The sequence below is a fragment of the Myotis myotis genome, unplaced genomic scaffold, assembly GCF_014108235.1.
Source record: "Myotis myotis isolate mMyoMyo1 unplaced genomic scaffold, mMyoMyo1.p scaffold_m19_p_6, whole genome shotgun sequence".
Classification (NCBI taxonomy): Eukaryota; Metazoa; Chordata; class Mammalia; order Chiroptera; family Vespertilionidae; genus Myotis; species Myotis myotis.
This window is the reverse complement of record NW_023416368.1, coordinates 27,974,499-27,994,007: the sequence shown is the minus strand read 5'-3', so window position 1 is coordinate 27,994,007 and position 19,509 is coordinate 27,974,499. Positions and strand designations below refer to the sequence as shown.

At 40.2% G+C, this 19,509-nt stretch overlaps 1 protein-coding gene across 3 annotated transcripts in view; it reads right to left on the bottom strand.

The window, feature by feature from the left end:
- The window catches only part of DIAPH1 (diaphanous related formin 1), an 83,272-nt gene that overhangs the window by 38,585 nt on the left and 25,178 nt on the right, over positions 1-19,509 (bottom strand). The window contains exons 2-18 of one of the 3 annotated variants that reach the window (XM_036313880.1): positions 16,970-16,996; positions 15,413-15,562; positions 12,976-13,077; positions 12,496-12,626; positions 12,212-12,298; positions 11,313-11,376; positions 10,054-10,193; positions 8,555-8,663; positions 8,005-8,115; positions 7,713-7,831; positions 6,960-7,076; positions 6,260-6,375; positions 5,688-5,752; positions 4,846-5,025; positions 3,052-3,816; positions 1,880-1,994; positions 1,352-1,360 (exon numbers count right to left, since the gene is read on the bottom strand). In XM_036313880.1, the coding sequence (XP_036169773.1) occupies positions 1,352-1,360; positions 1,880-1,994; positions 3,052-3,816; positions 4,846-5,025; positions 5,688-5,752; positions 6,260-6,375; positions 6,960-7,076; positions 7,713-7,831; positions 8,005-8,115; positions 8,555-8,663; positions 10,054-10,193; positions 11,313-11,376; positions 12,212-12,298; positions 12,496-12,626; positions 12,976-13,077; positions 15,413-15,562; positions 16,970-16,996 (2,407 nt within the window). The remainder of the gene's footprint in view (positions 1-1,351; positions 1,361-1,879; positions 1,995-3,051; positions 3,817-4,845; positions 5,026-5,687; positions 5,753-6,259; positions 6,376-6,959; positions 7,077-7,712; positions 7,832-8,004; positions 8,116-8,554; positions 8,664-10,053; positions 10,194-11,312; positions 11,377-12,211; positions 12,299-12,495; positions 12,627-12,975; positions 13,078-15,412; positions 15,563-16,969; positions 16,997-19,509) is intronic. The other 2 variants (XM_036313881.1, XM_036313882.1) reach the window with 2 other exon arrangements.

The window sequence follows — 19,509 nt, the reverse complement described above, 5'->3', positions numbered from 1 at the left end:
GATAAGCCAGGAGGTATATGAGAACTTTTAGGTAGAAATAAAATATGAGAGATACAGGCATGTTTTAAAATAGAGGAGTTGCATTTAGCAAGTGAGAGAGGAAATAATGCAATATTATGAAAACCTAGTGTCCAAATAACTTCCTCATCAAGCTGCAGCTACTGGGCTGAAATCATCTAAGCAGGGCTTCTACAAGAACTAGATAAGCATGTCTTATTTGTCCAACTGGGTTAATATTGCTACAGTTGAATATACTGTAATCAGAATCTGGCTCCCCTTCAACCCTAAATATCCGATATCTCACCTTCCCTAATCTAATCTTTTTTGTACCTGCGAGTCACTGTCAATTCAAGGACATTTGTGCCTAAATGAATGAAGTGTTGCAGAAGCCAGCGTATCCCTGCTTCCAGCTTTGTCTGGATCTTCATTCTCAGAAGCTCTCAGGGCAGAGACATACATGGCTGAGAAACCAAAGCTAGAGCAAGGGCTTGGAGTTGCACAGTCTGCAGTGTGAACCCTGGCTCTGGCACATATTATAATGGCCTCGAAAAAGTTTTTAACCCATGTCTCTACTTCTTCATCTGAAGATGGAATATTTATACAGTAATGAGTATTTATCATTTATTTATTTTTTAAAAATATATTTTATTGATTTTTTACAGAGAGGAAGGGAGAGGGATAGAGAGTTAGAAACATGGATGAGAGAGAGAAATATCGATCAACTGCCTCCTGCACACTCCCTACTGGGTATGTGCTCGCAACCAAGGTACATGCCCTTGGCCGGAATGGAACCCGGGACCCTTGAGTCTGCAGGCTGACGCTCTATCCACTGAGCCAAACCGGTTAGGGCTTATCATTTAATTATACTATCAATAGTAAGACTATGAATAAGAGACTTGGTAACTGCAACTGGTTACCAACTTAAAAAAATTAAGGAGGAATGTTCTGAAATGTTATACTAGACATGTTTAAAGCACCAGAAAGCAAAGTAAACCTTGTTTTCACACTGATGAGATCTGGGTTCTCTGAGTCCTCATCTCTGAAGTTTCTAGAACTTGAAATTAAGACAGTGTGCCAATTTACACAAATGGAAGATAATGGTATTATTACTTAATTTGTCCCTCACATTCCAAAGACAGAATAAGTATATGGTAGCTTAATTTCTTTCCTGACAGTTAACAACACAGCTACTGGTTCTCCTGTACTCTTAAAAAAAAGAAAAAATACTAGGAAAAGATAAATCAACCCCAATCTTTAGTCTCAGTTTTCTAAAGAGAAATTCCTTTACATCTGTTTCACTTTTTCTCTAATATTAAAGAGATCCAATGAAAAGGCCCTTCTATGTACTTACCTTTTGATGCTGCAGAAGCAAAGGGCCAGGATGGAGAAAGCATCAGATATTGGAGAAAAATGGAAGAAAAAAAAGGAATCACACATGGTTTGTTGTTACTGCAGACAGTAGGCTCACCCAGCTGACCTATAAAGACTCTGCCCAACCCTCATCAATTATGCAGGTAGGTCTGGAGGTAGTACCTTAACAGCAGTGCCAGAATTGGTTCAAGAGCATCATCAAAATGGGGCCAGACTGAGCTGTCACCTTATCTCATATCCCCACAAGTTATAATGATATAAAATACCTACATGCAAAACAACTGGGTGGGGTGGGGGGAGAGAGGGCAGGGAGAAATAGCAACCTACATACAACTCTCTTTCACAAACCCAGCATCCCCAAAATATAAAAACATCTTATTTTCTTCCAAGTTGAAATCCCATCTCTCTTCAACCCTCACCCAGGGAAGGGAAAAAGATGGGAAACCCATTTATAGGATATTCTAAATACTACATTGGCCCTTTTTGCATGAATGAGGAAGGGACTCACTCTTGGTCTGCGCAGAGAAGGCACTGGTAAGTTTGGCGAAAAGTTCATTGTTCTCAAAGCGGTCCTCCTTCACCTTTGTCCAGAAGCAGTTCTGGGAAAGGTCCTCAGCGACAAACTGTGGATACAGGCAGGGTGTTAACAGTTACTAAGCTGAGTTCTGTACTTCCCATCCTAGAAAACTGACTAAGAAGCAAGAGGTGGCTGGCCGATTATGGGCACTGTCTACACCAGCATCAGACAGACCTGTGATACCGACAACAGCTGTGCTCTTCAGGATGAAATCGGGAGATGATGCTTCCAGTGTGTTTGGTGATGATTATTCAAGTTATGCTACGTATCATCCTTCTAACCTCAAACCCACTAGTTTTAGAAGCATTAAGGCATTATTTCACATCTTCCCCTGTTCTACATCACATATTCTTTAAAAAAAATTTTTTTTTAATTTTTTCCACTGAGGAAGGGAGAGGGATAGAGAGTTAGAAATATCGATGAGAGAGAAACATTGATCAGCTGCCTCTTGCACACTCCCAACTGGGGATGTGCCCGCAACCAAGGTACATGCCCTTGACCGGAATCGGACCTGGGACCCTTGAGTCCGCAGGCTGACGCTCTATCCACTGAGCCAAACCGGTTAGGGCAACATCACATATTTTCCCATCAATTTGGCTAACTGTGCCAAATTTGTTCTTTTTACAATTCCTTAACTCTATTTTAACTTGGTTTCTGGAAGAAAAAGGTTAAATGCAAACACATAGTGGGAATAATACTGGACAATGCAAACATCCCCTGTGAACTCATTTACCGGAGGGTGGAGGTAATGGGGCTGTATCCACTAATCCATGACTTGAGATCAGCAAAATTATCAGTACCTTGTAGATTAGTGAAATGACTGTTATCAAACTGTGTGTTTCCCTGGCACTCAAATCCTCAGAGGCCAAAAATACTAACTTTAGGTTTTGTAGCAGAGTTTGGGCTCAAAGAACTTTCCAAAATGATGTCTAGCATATAGGAGATATCTAATACCTGCTGAATACACACATGCATGAGTGGCACTAAAGACAGACAGATGTGAGCCACAAGAAAAGGAAGCCCAATCATGAACAAAGTACAAAGTAGAAAAGTGAAGTGGTTTCTGAAGATGTACTGATAAAGAAATGCACAGAAATTCTCACCTTGGACCAGTTTGGCCTCCGGAGCTGTACCTCTGGCTTATAAAGCTTCTTTGGGGTTAGTCCATATGGCAGAACTGGGGCTGCAGGAACTCCAAATCCAAAAGGGGGAGGTGGAGGCATACCCATTCCTGGTGGAGGTGGAGGAATGCCAGGGCCTCCAGGAAATGGAGGGGGTGGGGGGATTCCAGTACCACCAGGAAGAGGGGGAGGAGGAGGAGGCAGCATTCCTGGTCCACCAGGTAAGGGAGGAGGAGGTGGGGGGATGGCAGCACCCCCAGGCAAAGGAGGGGGTGGGGGGATGGCAGCACCCCCAGGCAAAGGAGGGGGTGGGGGGATGGCAGCACCCCCAGGCAAAGGAGGGGGTGGGGGGATGGCAGCACCCCCAGGCAAAGGAGGGGGAGGTGGTGGAGGAAGAATGGTGCCACCCCCAGGAAGAGGAGGTGGGGGTGGAATAGCAGTGCCACAGCCACCAGGCAGAAGAGGGGGAGGTGGTGGAGGAAGAATGGTGCCACCCCCAGGAAGAGGAGGTGGGGGTGGAATAGCAGTGCCAGAGTCACCAGGCAGAGGAGGGGGAGGTGGTGGAGGAAGAATGGTGCCACCCCCAGGAAGAGGAGGTGGGGGTGGAATAGCAGTGCCAGAGTCACCAGGCAGAGGAGGGGCAGGGGGAACAGTAGCACTGCTGGGAGGGGCTACAGCAGTAACTGCAGCAGAGAGAGAAGCCATTTCTTTCTTGGCATCTTCCAATTCCTTGGACAGCTTGGCAACCTAGAAAAACAACATCAATGAAAGTATACTTCTCACTCTACCTCAGGAACAACTGGAGTTTAAAGGAGCCTAAAAAATTACTTAACCCCACCTTCTCATTTCATACGTGAAGGGTGTGAAAGGAGTCAGACATGAAATGATTCGCCTGAAGTCACATAACTATTTAGTGACAAGGTGAAATTAAAGTTCAGGTCTTCATGTTCTTAGCTCAGCATGCTTTGCATTAAAAAGGCACCTTCATGCCTGGCCAGTGTGGCTCAGTGGTTGAGCATCAACCTATGAACCAGGAGGTCATGGTTTGATTCCGGTCAGGGCACATGCTCAGGTTGCGGGCTCAATCCCCAGTGTGGGGCGTGCAGGAGGCAGTTGATCAATGATTCTCTCTAATCATTGATATTTCTATCTCTCTCTCCCTCTCTAAAATCAATTAAAAAAATATATATATATATAAGTATATATATATATATATATAAAAAAGGCAACTTCAACCTTTATGTTAAATTCTCCCTTTGATTAGAAAATGCAAAGACCAAGTAAATCAAATATTCTAGTTATATAATTAACACATGTGCTATACAGGTAATCATGTAACTACATAAGTGATCAGGTTATCAGATATCACAGATCATTCAAATATTTATAACTGCAGAGAGAATGTGTAAGGATAAATCTGTCCAATCTGTCCAGAGATGACAAATAGGAGAAAATAAACAAATATGAGAACAATTTCTTTAGTTTCTACTTCTAAATTTATTAGAAGAGTATTATCTATTTCTGGGTAGTGCTGTGAATTATTTTATTCTATGTTGTTCTGTATTTTTCAAATTTTCAATCTTATGTATTACTAATCTCCAAAACAAAACAAACAAAAAAAGTAAAAGATTTTTAAAATATTCACGATCTAACTAGATTACCTACTAGTAGCTGAACCCTCCCTGGGAGTAAGATGACTCCTGCTCCAAGACAGACTCATCCTGAGGCTGCTGATGGCAGTAACAGGTCACTCTGCCTTCCCTGCTCAGACATTACCTGTCCTGTGAGCTGAGACACCTCTGCTTCCAGGTCCTGTTTCTCGGTGGCAATCTGTTGCTTTTCAGAACCCAATGCATCCTTTTCTCCCTGAAGATCCTGGAGCTTCTGCTCGAAGTCACTTTCCATCTTTTTCATTTCCACCTGTAGCTCATGTCGGGCTGTTAACTCTACATCCAGCTAGAGGAGAAAGGAATCAGGCTCCCAGTAAGCTATCTCAGCAAGAAGCATAGCGTTATTCCCCATAATTTACTGTTTTGTGCCAATCTCTGATCCACAGAGCTCACTGACCCAGGGAATGCCTGGGAAAAAAAGAACACCATGATTCTGACCTGAAAATCATGGATAAAAGAGGGGGAACAAAAGACCATTTCCATAGTTTATCTATTTTTGGAGTTACAATTAAAAAACAAACACTTAAGATTTTAAAGACATTTAATCAGGTCAGCCATGGCGTATAATCCCAGTAGTCTCTAGGATCAAAACCTATCAACCACAAAAGGAGTCTTTAACAATTGAAGAGAAAAGGAGAATCCAGATATATTCCAGTTCCTATTGTTCCAGGGAAAAGAGGCCCGAGGTGCCAAGTAAACCCAAGAGTGCTTTCAGTATTATATGAGTGCTGGCTGTCTTTCCTGTCCTGCCCAGGGGTCCAAAACTGTGCAAAGTCACACTAACTAGCTACTCATGATCACATTCATATCCACTTGCTGTTGATAATTAGGAACTGTTACCGTGTGCTGAATGCTTTCAAAACATCTCAGGTATGTTTCACATGTTAGAAATATCATAGTCCTTGGAAAAAGAATGATACACCCAATTGTTTTTTCTCTCACACCCACCTTTTTTTCCAGCTCTGTAGCTTTGGCTTCAGATTTCTCTACCTTTGTTTTATCAATCATTTGATCTGAAAAGAAGAAGAGTCAGGAAGTAAAGCTCCCAGTTCTCTTGTTTTCCCCGTCACTGCCTAAGCCCTTCAATATAACCAGGGCAGTCTTTGGTCCTTTTGTTTATTCGTATTGCCTTTCTTAATGTCCTGCGCTAAATAAAGAGCCTTCAGTTAAGTTCAACATAAGATGCTTATGTGGCTGGTAAGGCCACCATGCTGAATGGCATGAAGAATGCCTACAAGTCTTACTTATGAATTTCTGAAACCAGCCAGAGTCCTTGCTTACAGCTGAAGCCCCTTCAAAAGATGGGGTAGTGTGTGAGAAAGGGTTAAATTTTAAAATTATGTAGAAATAAACTTAAGGCCTATATATTTTTAACACAGATGCTGGTTAATACCTAAGAAAAGGACAACATGGAAATACCTGAGAACCAAAAAGATATCTTCTCTGAAATTTTCACTGGAAGATACAAAACGAAAGGCAGAAGCAGTATGTTAAGGAACCAAATGGATGAATTCACTTACCAATCAATCCCTCAATATCAATCTGGAGGTGCCGGCACTTGAAGTCAGGATCAGCCCCATTCTTGTGCAAAACTATCTGAGAAATACATTCTTCAATCAACCTATAATACTGCGGTCTATGGAAGAAATAAAAGGAAAACCACAATATAATTTTCAGAAGTATTCAGGATAAAAAAAAAGGTAACTGCTTTGACAATAGAGGGACCTGAGGAAAGTGCTCTGGAAAAGACCTTTTCATAAAATTAACAGAAGTATAGCTGCCATCTAAGAAACCACTTCCATATCAGGTACCCCATCTACTTCAGAGAGTCAAACTTCTTGCCATCTGCCTTCTAGTGCCAATCCTTTTCCATCTAAACACTTGGGCTTGAGCCTTCCTGTCAATGGACAGTACTACTGCTAAATCTTTACTTTCAGACAACCTAAGAGAACTTTAAATTTACCCCCTTTTGCTATCATCTTCACTCCACACTACCAAAAAAGGAAGGGCACTGTACCTTAGACATTGTGACTTCTTCCATAGAGATGCCTTTCAGTTGGATTAAAGGAACCCCTGACAACTCTCTTTATATCTATGACTAAAAATGAAACCTAATTCTTGCCTTTTCTTTTTCCCTTTCCAGACAATCTTTGAACTTAAGGATTTTGTTCTTTCCACTTAGGCTTAAATTCAAAACTTCCCACAGGTATACCATTTTACCTGGCCTCGTAGTCATTTCGGACTAAGAGTAGGTGCTGCAGAATGGACAGGAAGTGTGGCTCTGCCTTTGAGTCCTTCACCGTGTTTAAGAGAAATTGGAAGACTTCACTGAAATCAGTGGGAAAGAGGAAGAAGCTAAGGAAAGCATATATTTAGATACTATGAGAGGTGGCATACCCAACTCTCAGGGAAAGTAGCAAGATGCTCTTCTATTCTAACAGCTGTTCTTCCTGTAATTATTGTCTGAAACTTTAAGCTCTATAAACTTCCTTTAGCAAAGGGACCAATGATTTGGTGGTACGATACAGAGATAGAGGATTGCTAGTATTTGGCTTGAAGATCAATCAGAAACTAAAAGATAACTGTCTCAAAGTCACTTGTGGTAAATATCAATAGGTAACCAAATTACTCCCTCTGTCAGTTTCAGGAACACATACAAGAAAGCAAATTATAACCCTACTCCCTGACTTGTATATATTCTCTAAAACCAACTCTACATTTTAGTAAGTTAAGCTATCATGTTCTAGGAGGTCTATACTAATTCCGAGGGCTGCTTCCATGCTGAACAACCCTCAGATCACCTTTCCTAACTTTCCTGGTCCGTGCTGAGGTAAATAACTCCAACAGAAATCAAAGACACCTGCCTTATCTACCAAGAAGACATGCATGCTGATGTCATCACCCCCACACCATTCCATGAAAGTATCTACAACTGAATGTCTCCTGTCTTGAACCCAGTCAGTTAAAGGATATTCCATCTCCATTCGAATGTCATCCAGCCGTCCCCTCAGGTCAAAGGAATCTTCATCCCCTTGCTCCTCAAACACAGCTAGTTGCACTCTCATATCATCATTTTCGATCTTCCGAAGATCCTGTCCACAACAAAAATAGAAGTCAGAGAACCCAGAAGTGTCCTATGTTGACTAAAAACCCAAGCCTTTCAACCTGGTTTTTAAATTGAAAACCCAAGTTATCCCTAGGATGACTAGGCTGTAAGAGCAGGAAGAAATCAGTCCAGCCTTTGTAATGAAAGGCTGCATCTCACCTTCAACACTTGATGCAGCCCCAAGCGCATCAGTTCACTTCGGATGTGAACTCGGAAGTCAAGTTCTTCAGCTGGTGTGATGAGAGCATTGATTAGCTGTAGGCATCCCACCTAAAATTAAAAAATTCAGCAGCTTATGTCAGTGTAAACTCCTAAATATAAAGATTTCAATCTTGTTACATGCATTCCGAGGACCCCAAATACAACCTAGAAAATGCTACAAGAATGACTTTTTGCTGGAGCAATATGACCTGGTTTGAGCACAGGTCTGGAGAGCTCAGAGGTCTAAATAATTCCAAGGATTTGATGGTATACTTTGCTGTAGGCCTTGGTTTTCCTAATTTGTGAATAGATATATTTCCCCATTTCATAATGAGGGACAGTTCTTTCTCTGCCTGCTTGGAGAGAAGGATAATCATTTTCCTTTCCTAACAAATTATAAAATATATAGTTGGGAACCATTCCATGTGCTCTATTAAAAGGTCAAATGAACTTAAGTCTTTCCATGTAGAATTGTACTCTTGGGCCCAGTTTCAGGGGATATACATGCCTTGAGTGCAATGGAGGTCTCACTTTTTAGTCCATCCAGCAGTGGCTGGAAACGTTCCACCTCATCCATCTCAGCTCTTTCTGTCATGGCTTCCAAAACCCTTTCATTCCTGCCCAGGAGAAAAGAAAGGGAGAGAATTGCCCAGGTGCTCTGACACAGACACACATAGCAAGTAGATTATGCAGGGACATAGATCAGTTAGGAAATGCAACATTATCAGTGTTCTGGATTTCTCACATTATTCTCCTCATCACCTAGAACAGGGGCCAGAATGTGCTGAAAGCTAAGGATGATCTCTTCAGAAAAATGTACCTTAAAACCATCCTTAGACTCCTACCTATAATTAAGACCCCTGGTCTATGGAATATAAATTGGTACAACTTTTGGAGGGACATTTAATAATACCAATTTTGAATGCACATAACATTTGCCCTATGTTGTAGAAATCTATCGAACACAAATGAATAAATGTGAAAGAATAGATGTACAACAGGGGTGGGGGCCTTTCCCCTGCCAAGGGCCATTTGTATATTTAAAACATCATTCTCGGGCCATACAAAATCATCAACTTAAAAATTAGCCTGCTATTTTGGTCAAACATTTAATTAACTCACCCCTAATGCCTCAGCAGCACCAGACTAAATGATTTCACAGGCCTTATACGGCCCGCTGGACATTCCCCACCCCTGATGTACGAGGATGATTCATTATAGAATCATTTGCAACAGTAAAAATTCTTATCACCTAGAGCAAGAGCCAGGTATGCTTTAAAAAATGGAAAAATTGTTAAATAAATTATGCAATATACAGAATATGGAATGTTAAATAGCCAGGAAAGATATCAATAAATGTTGACATAAAAGAATGTCTAAAATCTCCTGTTAAATAAAAACAAGCTGAAAAAAATTAATGGTATAATCTAGCTTTTGTTAAACACCTCCACAAAAAATAAAAATCTGTATTATACAAGAAATCGGTTTTGTAGGCAAAAGCCATTTTTTCTTAGTTCTAGAATAGCATCTTTTGGAGTGGTATAAGATATCTTAGAATCTAGGAAATGCAATATATTTTTCTGTGCTAGAAAAAGATATATGAGACAGCATCAAGTCATTAACAGTGGTTATCTCTGCAGAATAGGATTTGCCAAAGGCATAAGGTTGGTAAATTTTATTTTATATATTTCTGTGTTGTTTGGACTTTAAAGAATAATATTGTGTTGCTTCTGATCTTTAAAAAAAAAAAAAAAAAAAAAATGGAAAAAGAAACCCTTGTCCCTAGACAACACAGCTGGAGATCTGGAGGTATTTGACTATAACCAGTGGTACATTCAGGATAGCCCCCATCACCTGACAATCTTCCTTAAATATTAAGATTCACGGTGTTCATGTCTGAGAAAAAATACATATTTAAAACCAAGTGGCCACCCAAGCAACTCAATTTTCCTCTAGACTAGGGAAGATGGTAAAAAAGACGATGAAGAGAAATAATTCGTCACATACATGTCCTCTGGCTGTGGTAGGATACAAAGAGCAGAAAGCAGCTTAGCTGCATCAATCATCATGTTGGGAACAGCAGGATCCATGGCTCTGACCAGCAGCAGGATTCCTTCTTCTGTCTCTAACATGGTCTTGATTCCAAACTGGCACGACAAGAACAGAGAAGGGAGGCTTAAAGATGACAGCATCTAATGCAGGACACATTTAGGAGTCATTATGGTATTTCCCTCCAAAATTCATACACTGAAGTTTTAACTCCCAGTTACAACAAGGTCATATAAGAATAGGGTGGAGTCCTAAATCCAATGACTTGTCCTTATAAAAAAGGGAAATGTGGACATAAACATGCACACAAAGAGAATGCCATGTGAACATGAAGGCAGAGGTTGGGGAGATGCATCTACAAGTCGAGGAATGCCAGATGCTGCCAGCAAGCCACTAGAAGCTAGGAGAAAGGCAGGGAACGTACTCTCCCTCACAGACTTCAGAAGGAACCAACCCTGCCAACACCTTGATCTTGGACTTCTAGTCTTCAAACTGTGAGACAATAAATTTCTGTTGTTTAAGACACCCAATTTGTAGTACTTTGTTACAGCAGCCCTAGCAAACTAATATAGGGGTAGAATACGTTCCCCAATGGAGCCAAACAGAAATTAGCATGGCAAAGTAATTTTCTAGTAGATTCACAACAGACTTCTATGTCTTCCAAGAGTTCAAATCTTGGATTTTTATGTTTCTTTTTAATGTCCCCCACCCCAACCCAATGGAATAAGTTAATTATAACAAAATTAAACAGTGAGGAAGATAGATTTTACTCAGGAACAAATAACCATGGGTTCCCTGGTTTTAAATACAAAAGAAAGGAAGGAAAGGGAAGGGAAGAGAAAGGGGAAGGGGAAGAGGAAGGAAGAAGGGGAAGGAAGGGAGGGAGAGAGAGGGAGGGAGATTTTAACAGTATGACTGTCTGAGAAAACAAACCCAAACATAAACCTTTAAAAAACAGTAACTACAAGTCAGGAAATTCAAGAATTAGCAAAAGAAAACTATAAAAAGGAAAAAAAAAATGACCCTACTCTCTGAAACACATTATAACTGGGGGGAAAGGGTCTAAAGAAGCATGTATATGTGGCAATCAAAAGTCATAATACTAAAAGGAAAAACTAGAAATCTTGAACTTCATATTCCTAAGTCCTTTTTGGTGTTTGCCAATAGAAGAGAAAGAATAGGGGTCATGATGGGGTTGCAAAGGGGGAAAATCTCACCTTGTTGTTCATAAAAGCTTTCAAGCAGCGAATGATCTCATGCTTGTTACGGCTATCATAGCTCCTGCATGTAGAAAACATAATCACTGAAGTCCCCTTATTCTATACCCCTCTCCCATTTGACTTTTCAGTCTTGCAAACAAGGGTCTATGTGGAACATCCCCAACTAGTATCTGAGTAAATTCTAGCCCATGGCACTTCGCTGTGAAACACTGGCAAAAACAGGTAGTAAAGAGGGATCCCCACAATCAAAGACCTTTGGTTAATCCTCTCAAAATCCAAGATTTAGAATTACATTAAAATCTTCCCATTAATTCCCTCTCGGCTCCAAAGTACTAAATTCTATCAGGATAATATTCCATCTATTACTACTTGAAGTCTGTATTCAGGAGGTATAGGCCCTGTGTCTTGTTTTTGAAAGATTCCAGGAAGTAAAGAAGTTGCTTTGGGTCAGGCTGGCTTCAAGGAAAGCTAAGACAGTCTAAGGTATCCCTAGGATTATTCTAACCCTGAAGACTGTCATAAAGCTGGTTCTGAACTGATGAAGTGCACTGTAAGACTTCCAGATTAGATATGACCCAGATCAGATCACAGGGGAGCTCTAGACTAAATCAGACCCTATTTCCAGATGAGATAAGAACCTAGGCTGAGAGACTCATAATCTTATGTGATATATATCCTGTGTTATGCACCAGGAAATTTAAGTTCCTCCTCCTTTTCCTGTATCTATAATCATCATTCTCCCTCTAGTCACCCCTATGATAAACCCCATTCTCAGCTAACAGGATATTCCCCTAGTCCATAACTTTACATTTAACTGCTATTTTCTCCTTTAAAGCAAATAGCCAAGTCCCCTACCACTCTCTACCTAGAAGATGTCAAAACTTGGAAGTCCTTACCCAGCAGTCTCCTCTTTCTCATCATGGAGTCGTTTAAGGATGTCCAGCAAGGAGGCCAGGCCCTCAGCACCAAATGTTTGCACCCAGCTGTAAGGAACAGACATAGACAATGCAATATTAATCACATCAATAATTTCATCGGTACAAAAACAAAGTTTATCCTGGCAACTTCTTACTCCCTATCTAGAACATTTTCATACTTCCCTGACTCTATTCATCATCAGTCCCCACCAGTGAACTCTTAACCCTGAGCTCTTACTCCTGATACCACCTCAAAATCTCACCTGACGGGGTTGTTGTTGAGGGAGACACGAAGGGACTCCAGGCAGCTGAGCAGAGACATATCCCGCAAGCCTGACCTCAACTCCTGAATGTACATCATGGGAGACCGAGAGCTCTCCTTTTGGCTCATGCCCTAGAAAGGAGCATAGAGAGAGATCAGTAAACCCTAGACCCAGTCATAAACTGGACTAGTATTAGTCAATACAGTTTAAATAATATCAAGGCAAATACCCATCATACATACCACCAAACCATGTGAGACTCAGAATTTCCCATCCCATTCCCCATATACACTTCATGAAAATTGAATCAGACAAAAAGTATGTGAGATTGATAACTTAAGTGAAAGTACAAAGCAAGTAGGCTTGTATAACAGAATGAAACAGAACTGATACAGACATAAAATGTTCTAGGAAATTGCCAAAACAAACAGGTCCAGATAAGGGCAAAGTGTGTCATGGGGTACCTGCCCCAGAACTCACAGCCTTGGAGGTGTGCAAGTATTGGGACACCATCTCCCTCTTGATAATAATGTCCTTCTCTCTCAAAGGTTGCTGTTTCTCCTCATTCAGGTTCATGTCCACCTAGTAGAGGAAAAAGGGAAAAAACAAAAATGCCTCAACTTCCTTACAAGTTTTCAGTGTTTAATATTTTATATACTTAGTGAAGAGCTGAACACATTAAATGCTTATTGAATAAATAAATTTTCCTGATCCCTAGAGAGCTCAGCCATTACAGATGATGAACATTCCTCAGGGACAGATGTGGTTAATATTTTAGTATAAATCCTTGTAGACATTTTTATACATACTAGAGGCCAATGCACAAAATTTGTGGAAGGGGCTCGGTCCCCACCTACGCTGCGGCGCCGCAGAAGCCACCTCTGCCTCAGCCCCGGCTTCATCCGGGGGTCATCCGGAAGGACGTCTGGTCTAATTAGCATATTATGCTTTTATTATTATAGATATTATTATAGATACACTTAACATTTTCCTAATAAAAATGGACTCAATATTAAATGAAAATTTTATTTGTACTATACTGAACGAAAAGCACACATTTTTTGCACTTAGGATGGACCTTAATAATCTCTTAGACTGAAGTACTGAGTGACTGACATCATTCAAACAACAGCAAAATTGACACCAGCCAATTCTACAGCACTAGGGTCTAAACACCCATTATCCCCACTTCACACAGTCCACTGGAAACTGTGAAAAAGCCCCTCAACAGACATAACCTGCAATGTGTTATGGGAGAAAGGCTCTACTTGAGCCTATGACATGTATGAGCCTATGTGTCTGAGCTCAGCATCTCAGTGAGCACAAGTTTAACCCTAAAAAGTCCAGAATATTATTTGAAATGAGGCGAACACAGGGGAACAATAGATATAATCTGTTTTTTCTTGGTGTGTTTGTGTGTGTGTGTGCCGGGCGGGTCACTGCTCCCAAATAGCAGTATTAATTTGACATTTTCTGACTCAATTCCTGGTGCTGTCCCCCTCATTTTACAGCTAAATTGAACACAGAAGTTGCCAACTGCTGGCCTTCACATTGAATCAGACCCAAAAATAAAGTATGTTTTGCTTGGCTAACTCAACATTTTAAATTTGGGAAACTTCAAATAAAAATATGAATTTCTAGTATCAAATTTCAGATTTTGGGAGAAACTCTACAAGTCAAACTGTTTCTATAGAAAAGCCTATAGATTATATGAAACTTAAGGGGATATTAAGTATAATGGACCTTATATGGAATTGTGATTTGAATTAAAAAAGTATTTTTTAAATGACTTAATTGGGGAATTCTGGATGTTAGCTATGATATTTGATGCTATTAAAGAATTATTGTGGTGGGGGTTTTTATTACAAATTTCTAGCTTCTTCTAAAAATAGAATATCTGCCACTACTGCACCAGTATTCCCAACTGGAATGCTACAAAACCTATAGGAACTAACAAAAATGCCAAAAGTCTTTCTTCATTTTACCACAGTCCTCATTTTTATCATCTTCTATTAACTTATTTATGCTACCTCCCTGGCCCTAAAGACATCTAAGTTTGTAATCCAGCAAGGAGACTGTCTCAATAGATCACACTCAGACTCTTAAGGTACTTGGATTACTAAGAGATGAACTAAAAGCTTCAGTGAAAAATAATAGTAGTATTGGTTGAGTATTTACTATAAACCAGATCCTATCTTAAGGATTTAAAGCTCATGCTTTTAATTAAGTGAGGCCTGCACTAGTCTCTATTTGAATCTGAGATCATATATCCAGGCATTATACGAGTCTTAAGAAATCTTAAAAGCACGTACTCAAAACTTTCCAAGACTTATCACTAATGGACATTCACCGAGTGTCCTCCCGACTCAGTGTTCCTCACTAAGAACAGCAAAGTAAGCCACATCCATGTATACGTCATTACTTAACTGGCTTCAGTCACAGGCTGTAAAGGTCTTCTTAGTGAATATAGCATCAGAATTCTCTTTCTAGATTCGCCATTGAATAGAAGACCTTGGACAAATGATGCCTTTCCATTCCTCAGTCTCTTCTTTGTACAGAGTTCGCTGTGAATGTTTCAACACTTCATCTACTCTGGCTAACCCAAGTCTCTACACTACCACAGGAACTGACCCACTCCCCCTAGGTCTTTGTGGCTAAAGTGTTGCTGGGCAGAAATACATTAACAAGGTGGCCAGTGATCAGACATTTCCAAGCCTAACTCACAGATTCAAATCTTATATACTGGTGCTTATATATTTAGTCCCTTCATTAATGGAACTGCTAGTAAGAAGTTCCCTGTTAAGCCTGGAATTCTTTGTAATAAAGGGCTAGTTAGAGGGAATGTGCACCAAAAAAGGGCTCACTATGCCCAAATGCATTACCAGAAAGAAACAACATTTTGGGATGGGAAACTTACCAGCATCTGTTCAAAAAGTATTAAAACTTGCTCATCTGAAATATCTTGCAATGACTGTGCTGAGGGATCATCCCCGTATGATGAATTTCTATGAGAAGAATTGGGCTTTTCCTTCTCCTTCTTAATTCTCATGCTGGTAAATCTCTCCAGCTGAGAAAGAGAAAAAAGTTATTAGCAGCGATCCATTTTCACATATACATTAAATAGCCTCTTCTACACACATAATTCCTCTGGTTTGTGATTAGTCCAAGATTCTTCTGGCATTAATAAAACAGCCTTCTTCATATCTAATATCTAATTTAGTATACTGACTCTGTACTCTCATGTTTACACAAAAATAAAAGGACTGGAGTATTAAGATTTGGAACCTCTCTAAAAAGAGAAAACTTTGTTCTTGAGCTCCCTTGCCATTTCTAGTAGCACAGAACTGAAAGCATTTCATGTACTGAGCTATCTCAATTAAATGCCCTTTGTTTCCCTCTAGCTATCCAATAATAAATCTGGCCAAGCCCTCAGAGGATCTTTCCCTTCCAGAGGTAAACATGACCACAGGTTTTAATAGATGTAAGTCACAGAGAATAAATGAGCCTTAAAACAGGAGTGGGGAATGTTCAGCCTGCGGGCCATATAAAGCCCTCGAAATAATTTGGTCTGGCCCTGCACAAAGGCATTAGGGGTGAGTTAATTAAATGTCTGACCAAACACAGCAGGCTAATTTTTAAGTTGATAATTTTGTATGGTCCAAGAATGATATTATAAATATCCATATGGCCCTTAGCAGAAAAAAGGTTCCCCACCCCTGCCTTAAAACCAGAAACCATTCCTTTTTCTTTCTTCTGTACATGCCGTAGCACTTGTTTTATGTAGGCAGCAAAAGTTCAATACATATTCTTCAAAATCCCCTTGCAAAGATTACTATGTAATTCAGGGGTATATATGCCACCTGCCAACAAAATGCCCATGAGCCATTCCTCAAACCTCAAGTAGAGCTGCTCAAATAAAAAGTCACCGATAAGCTGCAGCTTGTCAGCTCTACCTGTTTGAAAATAATAGCAACAAGTATGTGCAAGCATTATGGAGCTTCAAGTGATATGAGTGGCATCCAGACTGCAAGTTCGCTTGAAATTTAAGGAAAGTGAGCCCAGCCACTGTGGGCCAGTGGTTGAGAATCGGACCCATGAACCAGGGGGTCATGGTCAGAGCACATGCCTGGGTTGTGGGCTCCATCCCTAGTAGGGGTCGTGCAGGAGGCAGCTGATTGATAAATTTCTCTTGTCACTGATGTTTTTATCTCTCCCTCTCCCTTACTTTCTGAAATCAATAAAAAAATATATTGGAAGAAAGAAAGTGGTAATCCTGGAAGCCAATGAGTGTGCCAGGGAAATGCATGCAATGAGCCAAACATAGAGCGAAGAGTTAGGAAAATGCTTTGGGATGCTCTGAGAGCAGAACTTATACCACTTACAAGTTATAGAAAACCAAAGTTATAGTAACTGGTAAATATCGCAATGTAGAAAATGAGCTAGAACATGCACATGCTGGACAATATTTCCTTACCTCATCTGCCATGAGTCGCTTCAGAGTCTAGGAAATGGGAAAAAGGAGGGAGAAGAGAGATCAGTGAAATGCCAGGAAACTTCCCAAATACCAGATGAGTTGGGAGAAAAAAGAAGAGAAAATTCCTTGAAAGGATCTAAGTGACTTCTCACAAGCTAAAAGATTTCTGCCCAACTATTCCTTAGCACATTCTCTTAAGAGGCAAGAAGAATTTTAAGATCACTAACATATGGCTCATTGAAGAAAAAAGAAAGAGACGGCAACCTGAAAAGACTCTGAATCCAATGAACAATAAACCTATGAAACGTGCACAATTTTATTGGTAAACAAGGAAATGCAAACTAAAACTACAATGAGATATCGTTTTGCACTCACCGAGATTGGCAAACATTTTCATGTCTGTCAGGTCACAGAGCAGCGGAAGCTCTCACACATAGTTGATAATGTAAATTGCTATGGCCACTTTGGAAAATAGTATGGGCATTATCTAGTAAATTTAATATACTACACCTCAACAAATTGATTTTTATATATCTACTCTGTAGAAACTTGCACATATATAGCAGGATGCATTTAATGAGAATGTTCACAGCAGCACTATACTATCTAAAACAGAGAACCATCCAAATAGCCATAATGACTAGAATGGATAAACTGGTATATTGGTACAGTGGAAATTGATTACACAAAGAAAATGAACCCTAACCAGTTTGGCTCAGTGGATAGAGCGTCGGCCTGCGGACTGAAAGGTCCCGGGCTTGATTCCGGTCAAGGGCATGTACCTTGGTTGTGGGCACATCCCCAATAGAGGGTATGCAGGAGCAGCTGATCGATGTTTCTCTCTCATCGATGTTTCTAACTCTCTATCCCTCTCCCTTCCTCTCTGTAAAAAATTAATAAAACATATTAAAAAAAAGAAAGAAAGAAAATGAATGGCCCTAGCCAATGTGACTCAGTTGGTTGGAGCATTGTCCCATATACCAAAAGGTGGCAGGTTCAACTCCTAGTCAGGGCACATACCAGGTTGCAGGTTTGGTTAGTGGAAACCAATCAATGTTGCTCTCTCACATTGATGCCTTTCTTTCTCTCTCTTTCTTTCTCTCTCTCTCTCCCCTCCTCTCTCTAAAAAAATCAATAAAAAAAAAGTGAATGAACTTACGGTTACTCACAAAGATGAATGTATTACTTAACTTACACTGAGTTTAAAAACATGTAAAACTAAATTATATTATTTAGGATATAAAATTATATCCACAAATGTCAAAGAAGTGGTTACTTGGGGTGGGTGAAAAGTTGTGACTGCAAAAATAAACAAGGGGGCTTCTTGAGGGCTTACAATATTCTACTTCTTTACATGGATGCTGGTTATATAGGTGTTTGGTTTATAATTATTCTATGTGTTTTATGTTCTCTTCTGTATACATGCTATACTTTACTAGAAAAAGTCTGAATGAGCAGGTGTGGGAAAGCAGGAATTCTTTTTCACCCTAATAATTAATTTTTAAGCCATGTTCTTTTGCTAATGTCCTTAGAAGAGTACAGTGAATACCTTTTGACCCTCCTCAAACCTCTGACCCTGCCACAAAGCTATTTTACTAACTTTTTTATGGACAAGAAAAATCTGTATCATTATGTTCATGGTCCCCATGTCAGAGTTCTCAGTTAAATCCAGTTAAACTGTGAATCTTAATTTTGCCCTCCATGGTTGAGGAAGTCAAGCTTCCACTGACTGAGTGCTAATCATTTGAAACTATAAGAACTTTGCTCAGCATCAACAGAATTTAGTTACTTGATGTGTGCTGCATACTGGGGAGTGAAGACAGAAGGATAATGAAGGAGAGACAGCAACAACCAAGTAGACTAGCAATTCCTTTGATCACCACCCTAAGTGGCCTGGCACAGAGAAGTGACACAAGCCACAAAAAGGATGAGTTGAGTGTGTATAGTTTAAGTTGCCATTGCCAAGGTCAAAATTATTTGCTCTGAGACCAATTGCTTCCAGCATCTTGTCCTCCAAACACAAAATGTTCCCTCAGAACCAAGCAAAACCTAAACAATTCTTGGATGGATGTAAGTAACATAGGTAACAGAACCTGGATGTAATAAATCAGTGCCAGCTGGATTGTTCAGATTCAGGGAAACCAGCAACCTGTTCCTTCTGTTTACAGACTCTTTTTTCTCTTCCATCCATCCTCACTACTACTACCCAAGTTCACGCCATTATCTCCTGCTTGATTTACTGCAACAGCCTCCTAACTGATCTCCCTGCTTTCAGTCCCATCTGCACCACACCAACTCCATTCTCCATATTATATATTCAAGAGTAATTTTTCTAAAATGCCAAATGGTCCATGTTATTCTCCACTTAAAACCCTTCAATAGCTCCCCACTGCCCTCACATCAAAATCCAAATTCCTAAGCAAGGCATATAACATTTCTGGCTTCTTTCCCTCGACTCATCTCAACAAACCCTCCACCTCAAACTCTTCTGGGCATCTTGAACCAGCCACAGGTTCCAAGTAGATCATGCTGTCTCACCA